Below are 16,623 nucleotides of genomic sequence, written 5' to 3' on the forward strand. Positions count from 1 at the left end.
TCGCTTCCAGTGGTCAATTACAATCATTTTTTGTCAATAGACATACCTCCGAAATCCTACCCACTTTCTAGAAAAAAATTCGAGAAGGTGTGAAATTTTTGACAAAACTAAAAAATTTCAAATCGTTCTAAAAAAATTATTGTTGGCTGCAGGGGTCAATAACAATCATTTTTGGTGAATAGACATACCCCCGAAATCCTACCCACTTTCTAGAAAAAAATTCGAGAAGGTGTGACATTTTTCGACAAAATTAAATAATTTCAAATCATTCTAAAAAAATTATTTTCACTTCCAGGGGTCAATTACAATCATTTTTGGTGAACAGACATACCCCCAAAATCCTACGCATTTTCGAGAAAAAAAATTCAATAGATGGGCAAATTTTTCGGCGAAATTAAAAAGTTCCAAATCGTCCTGGGAAAATTATTTTCGCTCGAGGGGGTCAATTGCAATCATTTTTGGTGAATACATATACCCCCGAAATCCTACGCAGTTTCGAGAAAAATATTCAATGGGTGAACAAATTTTTCGGCGTAATTAAAAAGTTTCAAATCGTTCTAAAAAAATATTTTCGGTTGCGGGGGTTAATTGCAATCATTTTTTGTAGAAAAATTCGAGAAAAAATCCTTTACAATCGCCGGATAATCGTAATTTTACTGTAGTTAGCGTAATATTTAGTTTGCAATTTATTTTCTTGATTCCTGCGCTTGTACTTAAAGTCTACTAACAATCTACTCGCTGTACAAATCGTTTTTCGAGTATGTTTATAAAATATTTGTTACCTCCACGTCCCATGCGAATACAATTTTTTCACGTTGGAACGAATACTTTTGCATTTTCATAAATGAATTTTTCAGACTATGGAAACGTCGAAAACGTTCCCCCGGCGAGTGATTAAATTTTTTTAAGCGAAGTAGGTGATGCGAATAGAAATTATCCGCTGGCAGAATGAAAAGAGGGATTAATCACTCGAGTCAGGAGTCGCCTCGTTTTTTCGGGTCTTTCGCCGATTAGAAGTCTCATTTAAAAAAATTTTCACATTTTCCTCGAGCTTTCGACGTTGCACTGGTTAAATTCATCTAAAATGCACATTTTTTGTGCAAACACGTGCAAAATTAATTCGCGGATCCAAGTCTATGGACAGACTTCTTGAACCAACGTTCAAGGGAAAGAATTTGCCTCGATTATGGTTTATGCACGCGTCGCGTCGTGCACCCGGTGTGCCTTGTCCGATGCAATTTAATGCATCGCGAAAACTATCGTTTCGTATGACAGATACAGTTAGGTTCGGATGCACCGCTGTCGGAACATTGAACTCCGTGTTCCGCGGAGCTTTTGCCAAGACCTGTACAGCCGCAATAAATCCGTCGGTGCACGTGGATGCACGCTCGATGCACCGGGCGCGGCGGTGCAGGTTGCGCTAGAAACGAAAGTTTGCGATGCCAGGAACTAGTTTCTACCGTATCGGCGGAATTCCCTTTGCATGCGAACGGCCCGTAGCAATTTCGCGAGTTTATTTAAATCGCGATAATCGATCGTGCCACGTGCATCGTGCAACATTCTTCCTAAATACTGCGCTCTGAAAACGATCGATGAAACATTCAAAATCAATTGTTTACAAGAGCACTCTTATCCGGAGACGTAGATTCAATGGGACTCTTAAAATTAAAAATTATTACGGGTTTAAATCATATTTTCAAATTAAAAATAAAAAATAACCATGCAGAATGGAACAAATATATCGAAGCAAATGTTATTCAAATAAATAATAAAAATTAATACCACCGTTTCGAAAATGCGTTTGGAACTGAGAACAGCTTATAACACTTCGTTTGGTACAATTGATGGTCCGCACGAGTACTTTTGAAGCGTATGTTTCTCCTTCGAGACTAGATTCACGCGAGACTCAATAACCGAACAGTTTGGAAGGCTTATTTTGAAGCTTTCGTGATGAACAACGATATATTATCTTGCTGAAAATTGTTATTTCGTTAGTCGATGAGTTTCTGGGTTCGACAGACTACGGTAGCGAATTTATGTGCGTCCTAAGAAGAGCGCAGTGTGGTGCATCAGAAAATCAATGCAGCGGTCCAGGGGTCTTAATCCGCCGCGACCGGTCGACGACGTTTGATCCATTTTTCCCAGGACCAACTAGCAAATAAATTTTCCTCGTACGTTCCCGTTACGTTCACCCTTCGACCCGGCAACCCTTCCTCCTGACCTACGCCCTACATCCGTCCGTGTCCTCGTTTCCCCCTGTTGTTCTCGCCCCAAAAACCGCTATCGGAATTCCAGATGAAAAATATGTTCTTTAATGCCCGTTCGACGCATCCCATTTCCCGCCTACTTCCAATTGTTCGTTACATTCGCATTAATGACTCTTTAAATCAACGTGAATCCTATGTTGAAACTTCCTTCCAACCGAAGAGGGAGCTTTTTTTACATCTTAATAAAACGTATGCCCATCTTAAGAATCATTAAGTTGAGAGAATCTGTCGATACTTTTATCAGGTTGGAGTAAACTGTCCAAATCGTTCACCATTTATGGATTTATGTGCCCGGTTACTGATAAATTTCGATTCTTTTAATTTCACCACGTTGCTACGTAAGGAAACAGTGGCATTAAAGTCCACTTGTACCTCCCGTACTCGCCGCCAGAGGGGCAGCTCTCTCACAAGCGCTCGATCATCTCGTTCCTGTACATTAACTAAATTTAACTAAAAGTATGCCTCTTCGTGATGATTTTGTAAAGCATAACTGAGAATACAAATGCCTTTAAAAATCCTTTATTTATGATCGATGGTACCATACCACGAGTCTGATACGTACTTTTCGTATGTTTACCCTGTAAAGCACATTGTCACGAGTATTACACGATATTATGGTGCAAGGGGTTGGTCAACACGAATTTTCTGTGCCCCCCAGGTATGCTCACTGTGGGAGACGGACTGATACCAGCGTTCCTGTATACCTGGGCCGATTGGAAGATCATCGTGTCCCATTACGGTGGATTGGCAGGCCTAACCCTAATTGGCATTCTCCTGGCGGCGATTTTACCTTGCGTGGGGTTGTTTTTCTGCTGCTGCAGGTGCGCTGGCCATTGCGGTGCTAAGAGTCAACCGTTCGACAGGAAGCACGATCATTGCAAGAAGGTGATACTCAGCATGGTACTCATAGGGGTTGCTACAATTATATTGTAAGTATATTCTTATAGTTCGTCATAATTAATATAGGAAATGCTAATTAGAATTCTTATCATGGAATACAAAATTACCAAAATAGGATATTTATCGAGAAAATAATAATTCTACGCTCACATCCTGAGCTCGTGGCTTGGATTATAATAACAAGTGTAACTTTCGAGATACGGGTAACAATCGTTTAATACTGAATTTAGGTTGCACGGACTTGATAATCGACAAAAATATCGCTATGAGTAATTGCTCGACGATTAAGAAAGCATCCCAGTTTATTTATGATTTATCTTAGCTGCGTTTGCTGGCGTAACCGCGTCGCTTGATGTGGATTGCAGGTTCGGTGTTGTTTGCGCGTTCGTCACGAACGAGTACATGCAAGAGGGCACAAGAAAGCTACCCAGCAATATCAAAACCAGTCTGACGGATATGAAACTGTATCTGTTCGCCACAAAGAAAGAGGTCGACAACGCGTTGAATACTAATTTCGATGAATTGGAGATCAATCTGAACAACATTCTACAAGCAAGCGGTAGAATAGTCACCGAACAACTCGCGGAATACTCCCACGCAGTCTCGCTGACCAATCTAAGCGACATCGTGGCTGGTTTGGAGTCCATCAAGGAAGACCTGAAGACCATGCAAACCATCACGCGTGATCTACGGACGAATGCTAGCCAGTTGGACATCGGTACTTGCTTTAAAACTTTCGCCTCGTGTTCACGATCATATCGTCCCTTGATAGATTCGGTGTTTCATACTCGAAACACTGATCGATCCTCTTCGTTTTTACGTGAGAAAGAGTAGAATATTCTAATAGAAATTGATAGAGTAAGGATTGGGGTAGAGCAGTTGCAGAATGAATATAGAGAAGTCTAAAGAATTACTAGAAAAAGGCAGGAGGAAAATTCCAAAACTCTAAACTATATTCTAGCATAATGTTGGAACGATTTTGGACCGATGATCATTTATCGTTGTCTTCGTTTCAGTTGTACGAGGCGTTAAAAAGAATCTTCTCCATACGCTGTCGGCGTGCAAGACCCAGAATTGCAAGCAGGTCCTGAACGATTACAAAGTGAACCAAATGTCGGTTCAAGTAGACTTCGACAAGGTATTTTGTACTTTGCTATTTTCTGTTTCCAGCATCGACCTCGGTCATTTGTCTGTCTAATAATTCGTTTGGTTCTCGTTTACACGCATGCAGTACATGGACCGATACTTCCCGAAGGTATGACTTTATCGCTTGATAAGAAAGCATATACAGGGTGTGCAAAAATATTGTTGCAAAACACCAGGGGGCATATTTTCCTAAAACTCATACAATTTATTCATTTCTTCTTTTTTTTTTTTTTATTGCAAATAATGCTGTCATATCTTTATTCCGCAAAATGAAGCAGCCTATGAAGTATAACGTAAAAATTTCTGACGAGGGAACGTAGATTTTGAGAAAATTATTATCGTTCTATGTATAACATGAGTCATTTATGTTTAAATGTGAATTCTCAGTTAAGAGAAAAGACAATAATTATAAGCCGCTTTTTATTTGGCCTTATAAATGTGCAACCATTGGTTTACGAACAGAATTACTGTATACATTTGTCTGATTCCATGCTCGCCACAATAGCTTCAGTCTGTAAGTTGTAAGCTAAAGCATGTCGATTTTCGAATTCTGTGTATCGTTCGATATGTGTGGTGTCGTTTATTGAAAACGTCTGTTAAGTGTGATGTTTAGAGCGGGCGAAAGGGTGAAACGACATGTATAGTTCACGCGATACGGGGAAAGGATAGTTGCATTTTTATTTTATTTTCAGCAACGAGCTACGCAAAAGTGCAATTGGCGGTGGTGATTTTTGCCATCTAAGGGAGCAAATGATCAAGTTCATGCTACACTTTCTACTTTTCGGTCATTGATCTCTATATACATTAGAGGTGGACTTTAATTGCATCCATCCTAATACTAGACGCGGTACAAGGCTTGTAAGCAAAGGTTCCTGTAACTGTGCGAAACCAGCCATCGAAGTTTCTGTTTCTGGGTTTACGAGTCACTTTTCACATATCCCTGTTAACGCGTTGCGGGCAATTATACTGCGAAAATTCAACGACCTGGACAATTATGCACGTCGCTGTTTATGACGTAATTCCGCGTGAGATCACTGGATGCACGAGGAATAAAAATACTCGTTAGGCTTATTGTTAGGAGCCTCGTATCGCATCCAGTCTATACGGATCACTGACGAAAGGAAGCACGAAGTTCAGCTGTTTGGCCCTCGGTTGACAGGAATTCATTTAACCGGGATGAGCATCGAATACGAATGAAACAGTCCTCCACTTTGCACCGTTTAATTAATATATAAGGCACAGATTTTGTTTGCTCTGCATCTGCGTAAACGCGTCTAGAGAATACTTTCTCCTGCACTTTGTGTTCAGCTCAGCACATTCTGCATTCGATCGAATTGTTACCGAATCGTGCATACTGTAAACAATTTTGAAAGAAAAAGTAAAAGAAAAGAATTCATACATTTCAACGCACTTCTCACGCCGCAATGTTATGACCTTTCCGATTTATTCGTGCGTAGGAAAATGTTTACTTAGAAAGCCTTAGAGCATGACACTGGAACTTCCATAACGAGACACCTTTGATTCTACTGCATTCTTTTTAATGGAAAATGTTCACAAGTTTTTCCGACGATGTGAGATCGTTCGCGCGCCAGACAGGCCTGCAATCAATTTCCACGATTTCTTTCAGTTGCCGAACGTCACCTCTGCCTTGCACAACATCACCATGCTGATGAGAGGCAACATCGTGTCGGAGGTCAGCCAGGGTAAGGAGTCGTTCCTGAAGATACAGAAGGACATCCAGCACGCGGTGAATCAGACCATTCCGGTGGTCAGCGCGAGCATCAGAAGGTTCGGAAACTTCGCGTCTAGTATCGCAGAGAACATAACTGCTCTCCTCGACAGGACAAGCCTTCTCATAGACGGGGTTTACATGCCTCGCCTGGACGTTGCTCAGACCCACATAGATCAGTACTCACCGTACAGGTAAATTTCTTGATTAGGGTGTGATAGTTTGTACCACCGATTCCTGTTGCCAACAACGTTACTTGGTCGTTTAGGTACTATCTGGGTCTTGGTATATCTGGAATTGTGTTGACCGTTTTGATGTGTTTGACCTTTGGCCTATTTTGCGGAATTTGCGGGAAACGTCCCGACGGTTACGGCGACGATTGCTGCAATAAAGGATCCGGAGCACGTTTCTTGATGATGTAAGCATCCTTCCTCAAATTTCCAGACCAAGAATGCTCCCTTAATGGGATCGTTACGGTAGCGAGTAGGAAGTTAGAGGGTAGTAAGCGATATGTGGATTTATTTAGGGCCGTATGGATTATTTTCCTTCTGACGAGCGTCTTGATGTTAATCACTGTGGCGCACATGGTCACCGGTGTTCTGCTCCAACGAGCAATCTGCGAGCCTCTGAAGAATCCCAAAGACAACAGGATGTTCGCGTTGATCGACGACTATGTTCAGATCAAGAAGGTCCTGTACCCCAAGAACCCCAACGCGGACGTGAACATGAGCTACATAGTTACGTAAGTGAAGCAAGGAGTTGAATCACGCCGGTGGATTGAATTATAAGACGATGTCTCTGAAAATTATGACTTGGTGATCACGGGTGTAGCTATCAGGGGTGTCTTATAATTTTATTCGCTGGTGTGTTTAGAGCGTCGGTGAAATAGTGTTTACTTTTGTCACAGAAACTGCCACCTGAACGAGACGCTGTACAAGGTGTTGAGGTTGAAGAATCTCTTCGACATCGCGACGCTGCGCGATTACGCTGGACGCTACGACATCAACAACACTATCCAACAATTGCGTCACAAGATTAATCTGTCCCCGGACGTAGTGATACTCACGGAGAGCGCCAAGTTGAAGCTGAAGGATCTAGCGCAGAGCGGTCTGAGCGATATACATTTCTATCAGTACGCCGAGATACTCGCCGAGAACATCACCAACATAAATCTGGAGCATCTGGCGAGGCAGCTGCGGGAAGTCGCGACCAAATTGCCCGAGGACCAGAAGGACATTCGCGAGAGCCTGGAGAAGAACGCGGTGGACCTGGAGCTCTACCATAAAGACCTGGTGGTGCCTATGGCGACGCTCAGCGAGCAATTGAGCGAAAAAGCGTTGACGCTCCAGGAGAACATAAAGTTCAATCACAGCTCGATGGCGGAAGCCATCCACGACCTCGTCGACGAAGTCACAAAGGCACAGAAGTTCCTGAACAAAGACGGGCCGGAATACGTTCAACATGTAATCTTGCTCTTTATCAAAGTTTTCGCGATTCGAGGATCGAATCACGTTAAGGATAATATTTCGTTTGCTTTTTTCTAGCTAGCAACCAGGTTCGGAAATGCTTTCCTCCGTCAAGTCGACGACTTCCTCGAGAACACGATCGAGAATGCAATGTCCCGGGTTGGAAAATGTGGTCCCGTTTCGAACGCGTACAACGCCACGCTGGTCGCCGGCTGCAACAAAATTCTGGATCCATTTGTAAGCGTATCATTGAACAAATTCTCCTCTACGGCGTCCGATACGATGCAAAATGTTATGTTTGTTTCTTTGTCAACGATGCACAGAACGGTTTCTGGGTGAGCGTCGGCTGGTGCTTGATCCTCTTCATCCCGACCATAGTGCTCTGCGTGAAACTGAGCGCGCTGTATCAGAAGTCGGACCCATATCCAGGACCCCTGGTCGATGCGTAAGTTTCTCTCATTTCCGCGTCGCTTAATTCCCAAGACGAACCAAATGTTACTAGATGTTCCCACGACATAATTAGATATCTGGTGCATGTCGACCGTTAAAAAAAAAAGAAAAGAAAACGTCTCCTTTGTCATGAAATAGAGATCATTCGATATCACTCGTGAAATTAAAAAAAATAAAGATTTAAAGAAGATTGTATATCATCGGGCAGGGGGGGGGGGTGATTCCACGTCGAGAAAAAGGAACAAAGTTTTTTTATTCGAAGACGAAGGGAATTCAGAGAACAAAAGGACACTCTGTCCAATTACTCGTCACGTTCACTCCGAAACAATCGCTTTTATTAATTTCTTCGCCAGCAAATTCTGAGCTCCTTTCACGTAGAAAGTGTTGAATCTTCTATCTCGATCTGGTAGTTAATCGAGCTTCCATACACCCATAGCATGCACTTACTCGCGCTTGCAATACCTTTCATTTTCTAAACGGCATGAGTCATACTACTGTTTCGTTAACGAACATCGAAGTCGCATCGCCAGTCTTCCCGAACAGTCTCTCTCGTATACCCTTAATAAACGCGGCGCACTGCCTTATTTACTTTCAGTTTTCGTCTATTCAGTGTATCCGTGTGCTATTAATTAATAATTCATCGTGTCTCGATTGTACGCATCTCGTGGGATCGCACAACGTATCATAAATGAGAACGCTAAAACGTCTGGCGCCGATACACTGCGGAACATAACTATAGGGGCACCACTAGATTCTTCCAGAGTCTCAAAGTTTCAAATATTAGTAATAATATTATTGCCTGAACAAGACCCAAGAAAAGTGACTACTGTAGCACCCAGCATAGTCATTACTACGCAACAACAATTATTTTTTCGTTGATGATCATTTCGTATTACGTAGTATTATTCGTTAAGAATTAAATAGATTGATACGGATAAATCCAGCGAATATTATTAATATGTCGATTACATCGTGACAAATTTCAAGTATGCTCCGCAGTGTATGTTCTTGCGGCAAGGATTCAGTCGTCCGATACATTGTTCTTTTGATCGAAATTTAAAATTACGTCAAGTGTGTAATTTTGACAATGGAAAAGTTAATACGGACAACCGAATCCTTACCCCACTCTCGATACAGTAGTTTATATTAAGTTAAAAGTAGCTGTCTAATGTGTGGAATGGTTGTTGGAATCTAACCGCTAACACGCTCCATTCCAGTGAATATTTGTATGACGCGTACGCAGACAGGGATAACATACCCCTTGCTCAGTAAGTATACAACGACGAAAGCCAAGTTGCTCGCATGTTGAACTTCTGTTGGTTGTGTCGCATGTATACATCTGCCCCTGACGCTGTGATATCACGTCGTGACTACATTGCCGGAATATTTCCATAAAGCCAGTAATATTTTAGCCACTTGGCCTGCCGTAGACGTGCAATAAGTACAAGATTTTATGTAAATTTCAGGCAGTGTATCGCACCACTTGATTTCCTTTGTACCCAGGCTCCAAGCATACTTCATGGCCATTGAGACGTAGAGTATCCGAAGAAGTCGCATAGACAGATCCCATTAGAATTGTCATTTCCTCTGATTGCACGAAACATCCTTCAACTCTGATGCGACCAGCACCCTCAAAGAGATATTGTGGGATCAGGAGTGTTTCATATGTATGGAATAGTTGTAGAGAACATTCTGAAAGACTTGGGTCAATCTGTACCATATTTCTCTACCAAAAAGATCCTACAATATCGCTTAAACTTGGACGTATATCTGTATAGATTGTAGCCAATTCTCCGCTAATTTATTTACGCTTTTAACGTCTTCTTGACTACATTTTAAAGTCGGTAGATGAGACTTTGGAACAATGTCTCCGTACACCCATCAGTCTAGAAGGTGTTAATCGGTATACTAACGCTCGTACACCACCTTCCCAGCGCTGTTAACATTTTAAACGCCGCGACAAATATAAATTATATCGTATTGATACATATGTGGAATCGTTGATGCACGGAACGTTCAAAGTGTTAACAAAGAACAGCTTCTGAATTCTCTTTCTTACACGCGTAAAACAGTAACTTGAGCTCAATGGCGTGGAGGCTGATCTTTGACGCGCGCAAAGCTATCTAGGAACATTAATGACACACGTAACACGCAGAAACAGCTTCTAGCAAAACAGTACACTGATTCTCTAACTCGCATGACGAGTACCAACGCGGGCCGCAGTTTACGCGACTAAAGCCTGTCTTTTGGTTGCAGCAGTCAGGACAAGAAATACGTAGCTCACAACAGACATCACACGTCGGCGTACGTCGACAGCTACGACGGTCCGGCGGTTGGATACAACGATCGTGAGAGGATCTCTGACGCGCATCAGAGCACGTCCCACAACGAATCCAGATACTCTGATTTAGCACCGAAGTAAGTACACAAACGAGTTGCTCGTGATCCACGAAACGGAGACCACTTAAGGGACAGAATAATTCAAGATCGAAATATAAGTTTCTGAACGAGACTCCACGAGTTCTGAGATCTCTTGTCCGAATAAAATCAGCTTCCGCTTCGTTGCTGCATATTTGGTACAATTACATCAAACTTTTCTATAGAATATTGTTTTTTATTAGACTTTGTCTCGCAAAGATAATGCACTAAATTGTCCTGCCTAATTTTTAGACGTACCCTTAGAATTACTTGAGTCAGAAGATGATATACGTTCTAAGTTGGTGATACACGTTGAAAGGCAGTTAAACAAAAATTAAAGTACGAGTACGAGTATTTGTACAGTTAATCCTCGAACGGCGGACGAATCTGAATTTCGTTAATTCCCTGTAGAAGGATTCTAAAGTGAACAGATTCTATGGGTCAGGATAGAACCGGAGTCCGCTGCGCGATGGTTAAGTGTATAGTCGAATGTACTACTAATGTAGCAACTATCCATTGAAGACTACGCGTGACAATTTGAACGAAACGATTCTTTCTTTCTTGTTCGATGAAGAGTTATCTTGTCCTTTTACGAAACCGTTTTCTTTCCAATCGCCTTATTTTTACCATTGTCTCTCATTCTTTGAGAGAAACTGTTGTTGATCTAGCGGAGCGTAAACCGCGCTCTCGAGGATTGCAAATGCCTCTTGAGTTGAGTTCTCGTGAGCGAGCACCGACCGAACAGCGCGGTGTCGATAGCGCTCTTAAACGATTCTGGAATTTCCTATCGTTTCTCCGGTCCACTAGTTCATCTCTGGTTTGTTTTGCAGTTCCGACCCAAAGTGGCGATGCCACAAACCTACCATCCCCTCCGAAACAGAACCTCACAGTAAAGTCTTTAGCGTATCGATAAAAGCACAGTAAGTCTTGCATTAATTCCGGAGCGTAAATCTTTTAAAATTCAGCTTTCTGTGACACTTTACGCAATTGTTTTCTGTTTTGACGGTACTGTCGCTCGGTTTCTGTCACACCCGGGACCTGATCTTACCACCAATCAGTCCGCCGCCATTTAATTTGTCTTTCGCTTCATTGGTGAGCAGGGTTCCCACTCATTCCGCGAATATTCTTTCTCTATTTCGCTCCTACGTCTCTCTAAACACGCTGAAACTTAATCGAGGATGGGATCAAGTTCCATATGTATTTCTATACCCAAACGATTACATTTAATTGTTCCTTTTATCAGGTGATTTCATTAAATTCTATTGGTATTCACAAGAGACCATACTGAGAACAGACTTTCTATTTCCATTAAAAGCTTAAATTCGTAAAACGTTTTTTTTCTCTTTTTTTTTTAACATCAGATGTGTTTCGTTTTAGTATTGCCAATAAATGATTTAAACGGGTGGATCAGGTTTAGACTATCGTTACTATCGCTTGATCCCATCCGTACAACTCATGCAACCCCGTTGGTCACGCTTTTTCTCCCGGTTATTTCCAGGTGAGTGGGAACCTTGCGGGGGGGCAACTTCCCGCGTCTCTCGATACACCTCTGCACGTAAGTCGTAAGACCGATTGTTAAATATGTCTCCGTACTTCGTTTTCCTTGGTTTCCTATAATTTCTTATTTACTTGTGTACTATTTATGTTTGATTCGATTCGTTTTGCGTCGCAGGCAAAATAGCTTCGCCTAGAGCTTTGTTGCCGATTGGGTTTCTACAAGCTCGTGGAACGATCACGCGCGACATCGACGCCCCGTCGCATATAGAAATTGCGTTAAGACGACGGAATACTTTGAGATAGCATGTATTCGAGTCTCGAGTTCGAGTCACCGTTGTTGAACGAAGGAAGTCTACAGACACGAAGTTAACTTTGTTTTCGCTTCAGCAGCTTCGTCATTCGTTTGTTCGCTAAGGCATTAAACGGCTGTGGCAAAGACACTTCCGTTCGATGTTCGAGAATTTTCACTTGTATCTCGTTTTTTTGTTTTCGTGTTATTGTTCCTTGCTCGATACCGTCCGACGGAGGATAGAGTCTAAATTTTACGATGGAGACACGTTTTTTGGGACTTATTAACAGGATCGGTGTTGATTGCAGAAATTGGAACTTCCCTAATGGTGGTCCTCCTAGGTACCAGCCTGCCGCCGCGGCTCCTCCGCCGCTGAGTACAGAATACGAACGACCACCTCCCTATTATTATCCTGGGCCAGGGTGAGTTTCCTAAAAGTATCAAAGCTCCCCGCAAAGAAAACTTCACGATAGAAATGTGTTTGACTACCAAACAGATTGATTTAAAGAAACAAAACTTTGCGTTGCTCGTTGATCGGCTAGTTTGTTACATTAGAGAAAGCAATAATATGAGCCGTTTATTTTGAAAGTGGCCTAACTCCATTTTTTTTCAATTTTTTTCCGGTTACCATGGTTACATGTACAACTTCATGATATTTATCAGTAAAGCATTTCAGGCTGCTTATATTCCGAGCAAATACGATCATTCTTGACGCATAAGTTTTCAGAGTTAGTTCAATAATTGAACCGTGCTGTTTGAAAGTGGCCTAACTCCATTTATACTTGAATCAAGATATTTTATGTTTACATGCACGTTTAGGATGAAACTATTGCATCCTAAAACATGTTAAAAATTTAAGAAGCGAAAGACACATTATAGCTTACAGCGACATGGTGCGCCGGGCAAAATAGAAACATTAAAGTAGCTTTAATGTGGTTAAAAATTGTCCAAACTTTGGAAAATAATGTGGAAATCATAGATCACAAATTTTTAATATCAGGACGCATTTGAAGATAAATGGACTTAGGCCACTTTAAAAATAAACGGCTGATATAATTAAGGAGATACGGAAATGCATGCTGAAATGTTTGAACGATGGGTTTCAGGGACAGAAATTAGGAAACAAGTACCGTGGCATACACAAAGGTAGCGTTGAGTAGCGTGGCTACTCACAGTCTCACCCGCAGTTACAGAAGGACGCTCAAAAGCAAAGAGAAATTGAAATGCAAACGAGACTATGTTTAATCACAACGTTCCTCATGCGCGTGCCACGGACCGTGCGAACAATGAAATCAATTAAAGACCAAGTTTGACGTAGACTGAAGGTAGGCTAAATGGAACCTTTCGGCGAGCGCGTGTAGAGTGTGATCTACGTGTGCGATTCGTTTAACTTTAGTATTATTTAAAACACCGACAGCGTATCGGGCAAGAGAAAACGTTCACGTTGCGTCGAATGGTTTCGTAACTGGGAACAGTTTCGATCGCGCTGCGACCTTCTCTTCAGTTTTCCTTTTTGTTATATTTTACTTTAATTAGAAAACGAACCGTAATGGAGCGATGATTTACATCGTCAGTGCTATATTAATCGTTGGACGATCGATTTCTTCGTACGACTGATCGTTTACCGCCATTCTCAGCATTTAACATTTTTTTTTTTAATCGAGTAGTTAGTCGAAAGGGAAGCCTATCTGCTGAAAACCCCGATTTCAATTCGAATGTATATATTAGACTTCGTGACGAGCGTAGACCAACGAGCTACCTGTATTCTTTCTTTTCGAGAACGAAATGGAAACGTAGAGTAATTTTCTTTCTATGGTCACTCTTTGGAATAACTACTCGATTGCTATTACGACCAAGTAGATTCCTATTAATCTACGATTTGTCTTCGAGCTTTTGCACGTATTACTCGTTCCGAACAATTGACTGGCAACTACCGAAGATGCGTAAATTTTCCACCGTTGCTTATTTGTTTCTATTTTACGAAGATCCACGAGGTAAATTTGTCTAAAACCCTCGGTTCACCTTTGGCATTTAGTTCCTAACGCACATGATCGAAATCATCGTCCGCATTAACCAGTATTAATGAAAGTTCTTTATCGTGCCTCCCTTAACGACCCAAATAGCATGTACCGCTTCTCTTTAATCGGGATACACGGTGTGTTCGTAAACTAGCAAACGTGTGTGTATATTCGCTTGTGTCTTATGAATTGCCCTCTTCACTGTCTTTTACTACGAACTGCCTACCGTTGTAACGAGTACACGAAATAACGACGATGACAAAATGACTTTTGCACCGAGAGACGTCAGCGAGCTGTCGTCGCGGGAAGCGCGTGTGCGATCGACACGACCAGGAACGTTTTGACACGTTGGTTCTTTAGAGTTACAAAGATGGCGATCCGTAAAGTGTCGACCCTTTGCTCGAACCAATTTATTACCCTAGGTTAACCGGATACTATGTGATGAATCTTCGACCTTCTTAGAGGTTTCCACGTTGTGATTAGAGCAAAGAATAGCTGTCAGCACAGGGTTAACACCGACCGATTCGGGCCCACCGCGAACGATCGCGAATTAGTCTTAAGCCTATTGTTAAGAAGTTGTTCTTTCGTGAAATTTCGATTCGTTCAGGCGAGCGAAACTTGCGCGCGAAAGCTGGTTTACGCGCGAGTCGAAAATCTTAATTCGTTGTTCGTGAATAAAATTTGCTCCGACTGTTTGGCTCCGATCGATGCACAGTGCCGTACCGAGTCGCGTCACGTGGATCGCGTCGATCGCGCTACGGCTTCCGGTTTCGAATATTTGCGAAACGTTCGTCGATGCTTCGCAAATCCCGAGCACTGAACAACGCCATATTTAAATGCCAAACGACGTTCTTCGCGCGTGGTCCGTGGAGTTCGAAGCGTGCACGGGTCGCCAATTTCGAATTCCACGGTTCTCACTGTCTTCGACCTTTCCCGGTTACTCGTAGGGATTAACAATAGTCGACGAAATTAATTTCCACCCCCCCCTGACACGATCGGAACCGGTGGAAGCTAGTTTCTCCGCAAAGGTCGTCGCTATTAAATACTCTGTGTATATGGTTCTTTAAGTAGACGTTTTTTCTTACTATTAAAGTTTACCGTGTAATTTACCGTTCTAAGTTCTTACGAAGATGTTCGCGGTAGCGATTGTACGTAAGTACATCGAGCTGCTAAAAACTTATCCATACTTTGCTGTGGATAAGCGGCCATTGCCCGAGCGTATCGCGTGGTGTCTTGTGCTCGTATTTGTCAGGCGCTAATTTTCAATATTTAAAATATAAGCTGAGATAGAGTAATTTTTTATTATTTTCGACGTTGAAAAGTTATTCTCTTTTGTACGAATTTGTGGGAATTTAGGGGTTCAAAACTTCGTTACAGACAAAAGACACGCGGTGCAATAGTAGTGAGTCGGAAGAACTCTAGGTGGCGCTTTAACGTGCTTCGCTATAGTAGTACGAATAAGTTCTTAACAGCCCGTTTGTGCGACGCGCGAATAACATAAGAAACGAATGCAACGTCCGAGTTGAGTCTGTTTTAACGTTGACGAGGAAGTGCTTTCGTTTTAAATAGGCTCTGTTTAAAGGGCAATGAAGTATCCTCGAGCGAAAGCCTTTACGAGGACTGTAGCATCTACAGAGAGAAAAGACTCTTTGCAGTCCAGCAACTATGCTCTCTCGACGGACATAAGTAAAGTCGGTGTAAAGACGATTGTGCAATTGTTACGAGACAAACCTGAGTGCACCAGCTTTGCTTTCACAGAAAGCTGCAAAGAGCTAATAGCACGTAGATGTTTAAAAAAAAGTTTTGAATTTAGATGTTTTTGGGGTCCAGACATCACGTCGTAGAAGTCCCGCGGAGATACCACCCGGGGGAATCGGAGAATTTTTTTAGGGATTCGTGGTAATATCGAGAATCCTGCAACGAAGCGGACTTTTACCATTTGGTATTTGGGACCCTGTATCAAAGGTCAAAGTTCGACGATGTTTTTTTTAAGTGTTGTCGTCGAACGTTTGCCTTGACAAGTAACTGTCGTAGCTCGTAAAGACGACAGAACGTTGCATTATGGTAGAGAATCAGTTTTTTCCGACATTCGTCGACGCAAGCATCAAGTTTTAAACTTAACATTATACGGTAGATTACGCCGCCCATGCTACGGTCACGGATCGACCGGCAGCAGATTGCCAAAAAGTAAAAAGAATAACAGAAAAATCTGCAAAAAGAAGTAATTACGAAAATGGAGTACTTTCCTCGTATTGTATCGACGCGTGGGAAAGTGGAAGCACAGAATCGTTGGTCTTTTTTAAGACGGAGGAGAGAAAAACAGTGTGATAGGAAAGAGTGTGCGAGGATAGCGTGAAAGGGACATATACCTCCGTATGACGACTGTTTGATAAGACGAGAGGGGACGAGAGGAGAAAAGATGATTTTCACTCTATCATTACTG

The 16,623-nt window shown here is 42.2% G+C and overlaps 1 protein-coding gene across 8 annotated transcripts in view; it reads left to right on the forward strand.

Annotated features, from left to right (window-relative positions):
• LOC122396226 (prominin-like protein) overlaps positions 1 to 16,377 on the forward strand; it is a 30,973-nt gene extending 14,596 nt beyond the window's left edge. Inside the window, exons 2-17 of one of the 8 annotated variants that reach the window (XM_043394424.1) lie at positions 2,926 to 3,196; positions 3,533 to 3,885; positions 4,184 to 4,305; positions 4,399 to 4,422; positions 4,819 to 4,827; positions 5,941 to 6,236; positions 6,311 to 6,460; positions 6,569 to 6,784; positions 6,950 to 7,505; positions 7,587 to 7,745; positions 7,832 to 7,953; positions 9,176 to 9,226; positions 10,215 to 10,376; positions 11,207 to 11,296; positions 12,471 to 12,584; positions 13,269 to 16,377. In XM_043394424.1, coding sequence (XP_043250359.1) covers positions 2,926 to 3,196; positions 3,533 to 3,885; positions 4,184 to 4,305; positions 4,399 to 4,422; positions 4,819 to 4,827; positions 5,941 to 6,236; positions 6,311 to 6,460; positions 6,569 to 6,784; positions 6,950 to 7,505; positions 7,587 to 7,745; positions 7,832 to 7,953; positions 9,176 to 9,226; positions 10,215 to 10,376; positions 11,207 to 11,296; positions 12,471 to 12,584; positions 13,269 to 13,281 — 2,708 coding nt within the window. In that variant the 3' untranslated portion in view covers positions 13,282 to 16,377. Of the gene's footprint in view, positions 1 to 2,925; positions 3,197 to 3,532; positions 3,886 to 4,183; positions 4,306 to 4,398; positions 4,423 to 4,818; positions 4,828 to 5,940; positions 6,237 to 6,310; positions 6,461 to 6,568; positions 6,785 to 6,949; positions 7,506 to 7,586; positions 7,746 to 7,831; positions 7,954 to 9,175; positions 9,227 to 10,214; positions 10,377 to 11,206; positions 11,297 to 11,874; positions 11,932 to 12,470; positions 12,585 to 13,268 lie in introns of those variants that run through there. The other 7 variants (XM_043394421.1, XM_043394422.1, XR_006259025.1 and 4 more) reach the window with 7 other exon arrangements.
• Positions 16,378 to 16,623: the final 246 nt, after the last annotated feature.

The sequence above is a fragment of the Colletes gigas genome, unplaced genomic scaffold, assembly GCF_013123115.1.
Source record: "Colletes gigas isolate AHSC1104 unplaced genomic scaffold, ASM1312311v1 Colletes_gigas_Sc00007, whole genome shotgun sequence".
NCBI classification, from domain to species: Eukaryota; Metazoa; Arthropoda; class Insecta; order Hymenoptera; family Colletidae; genus Colletes; species Colletes gigas.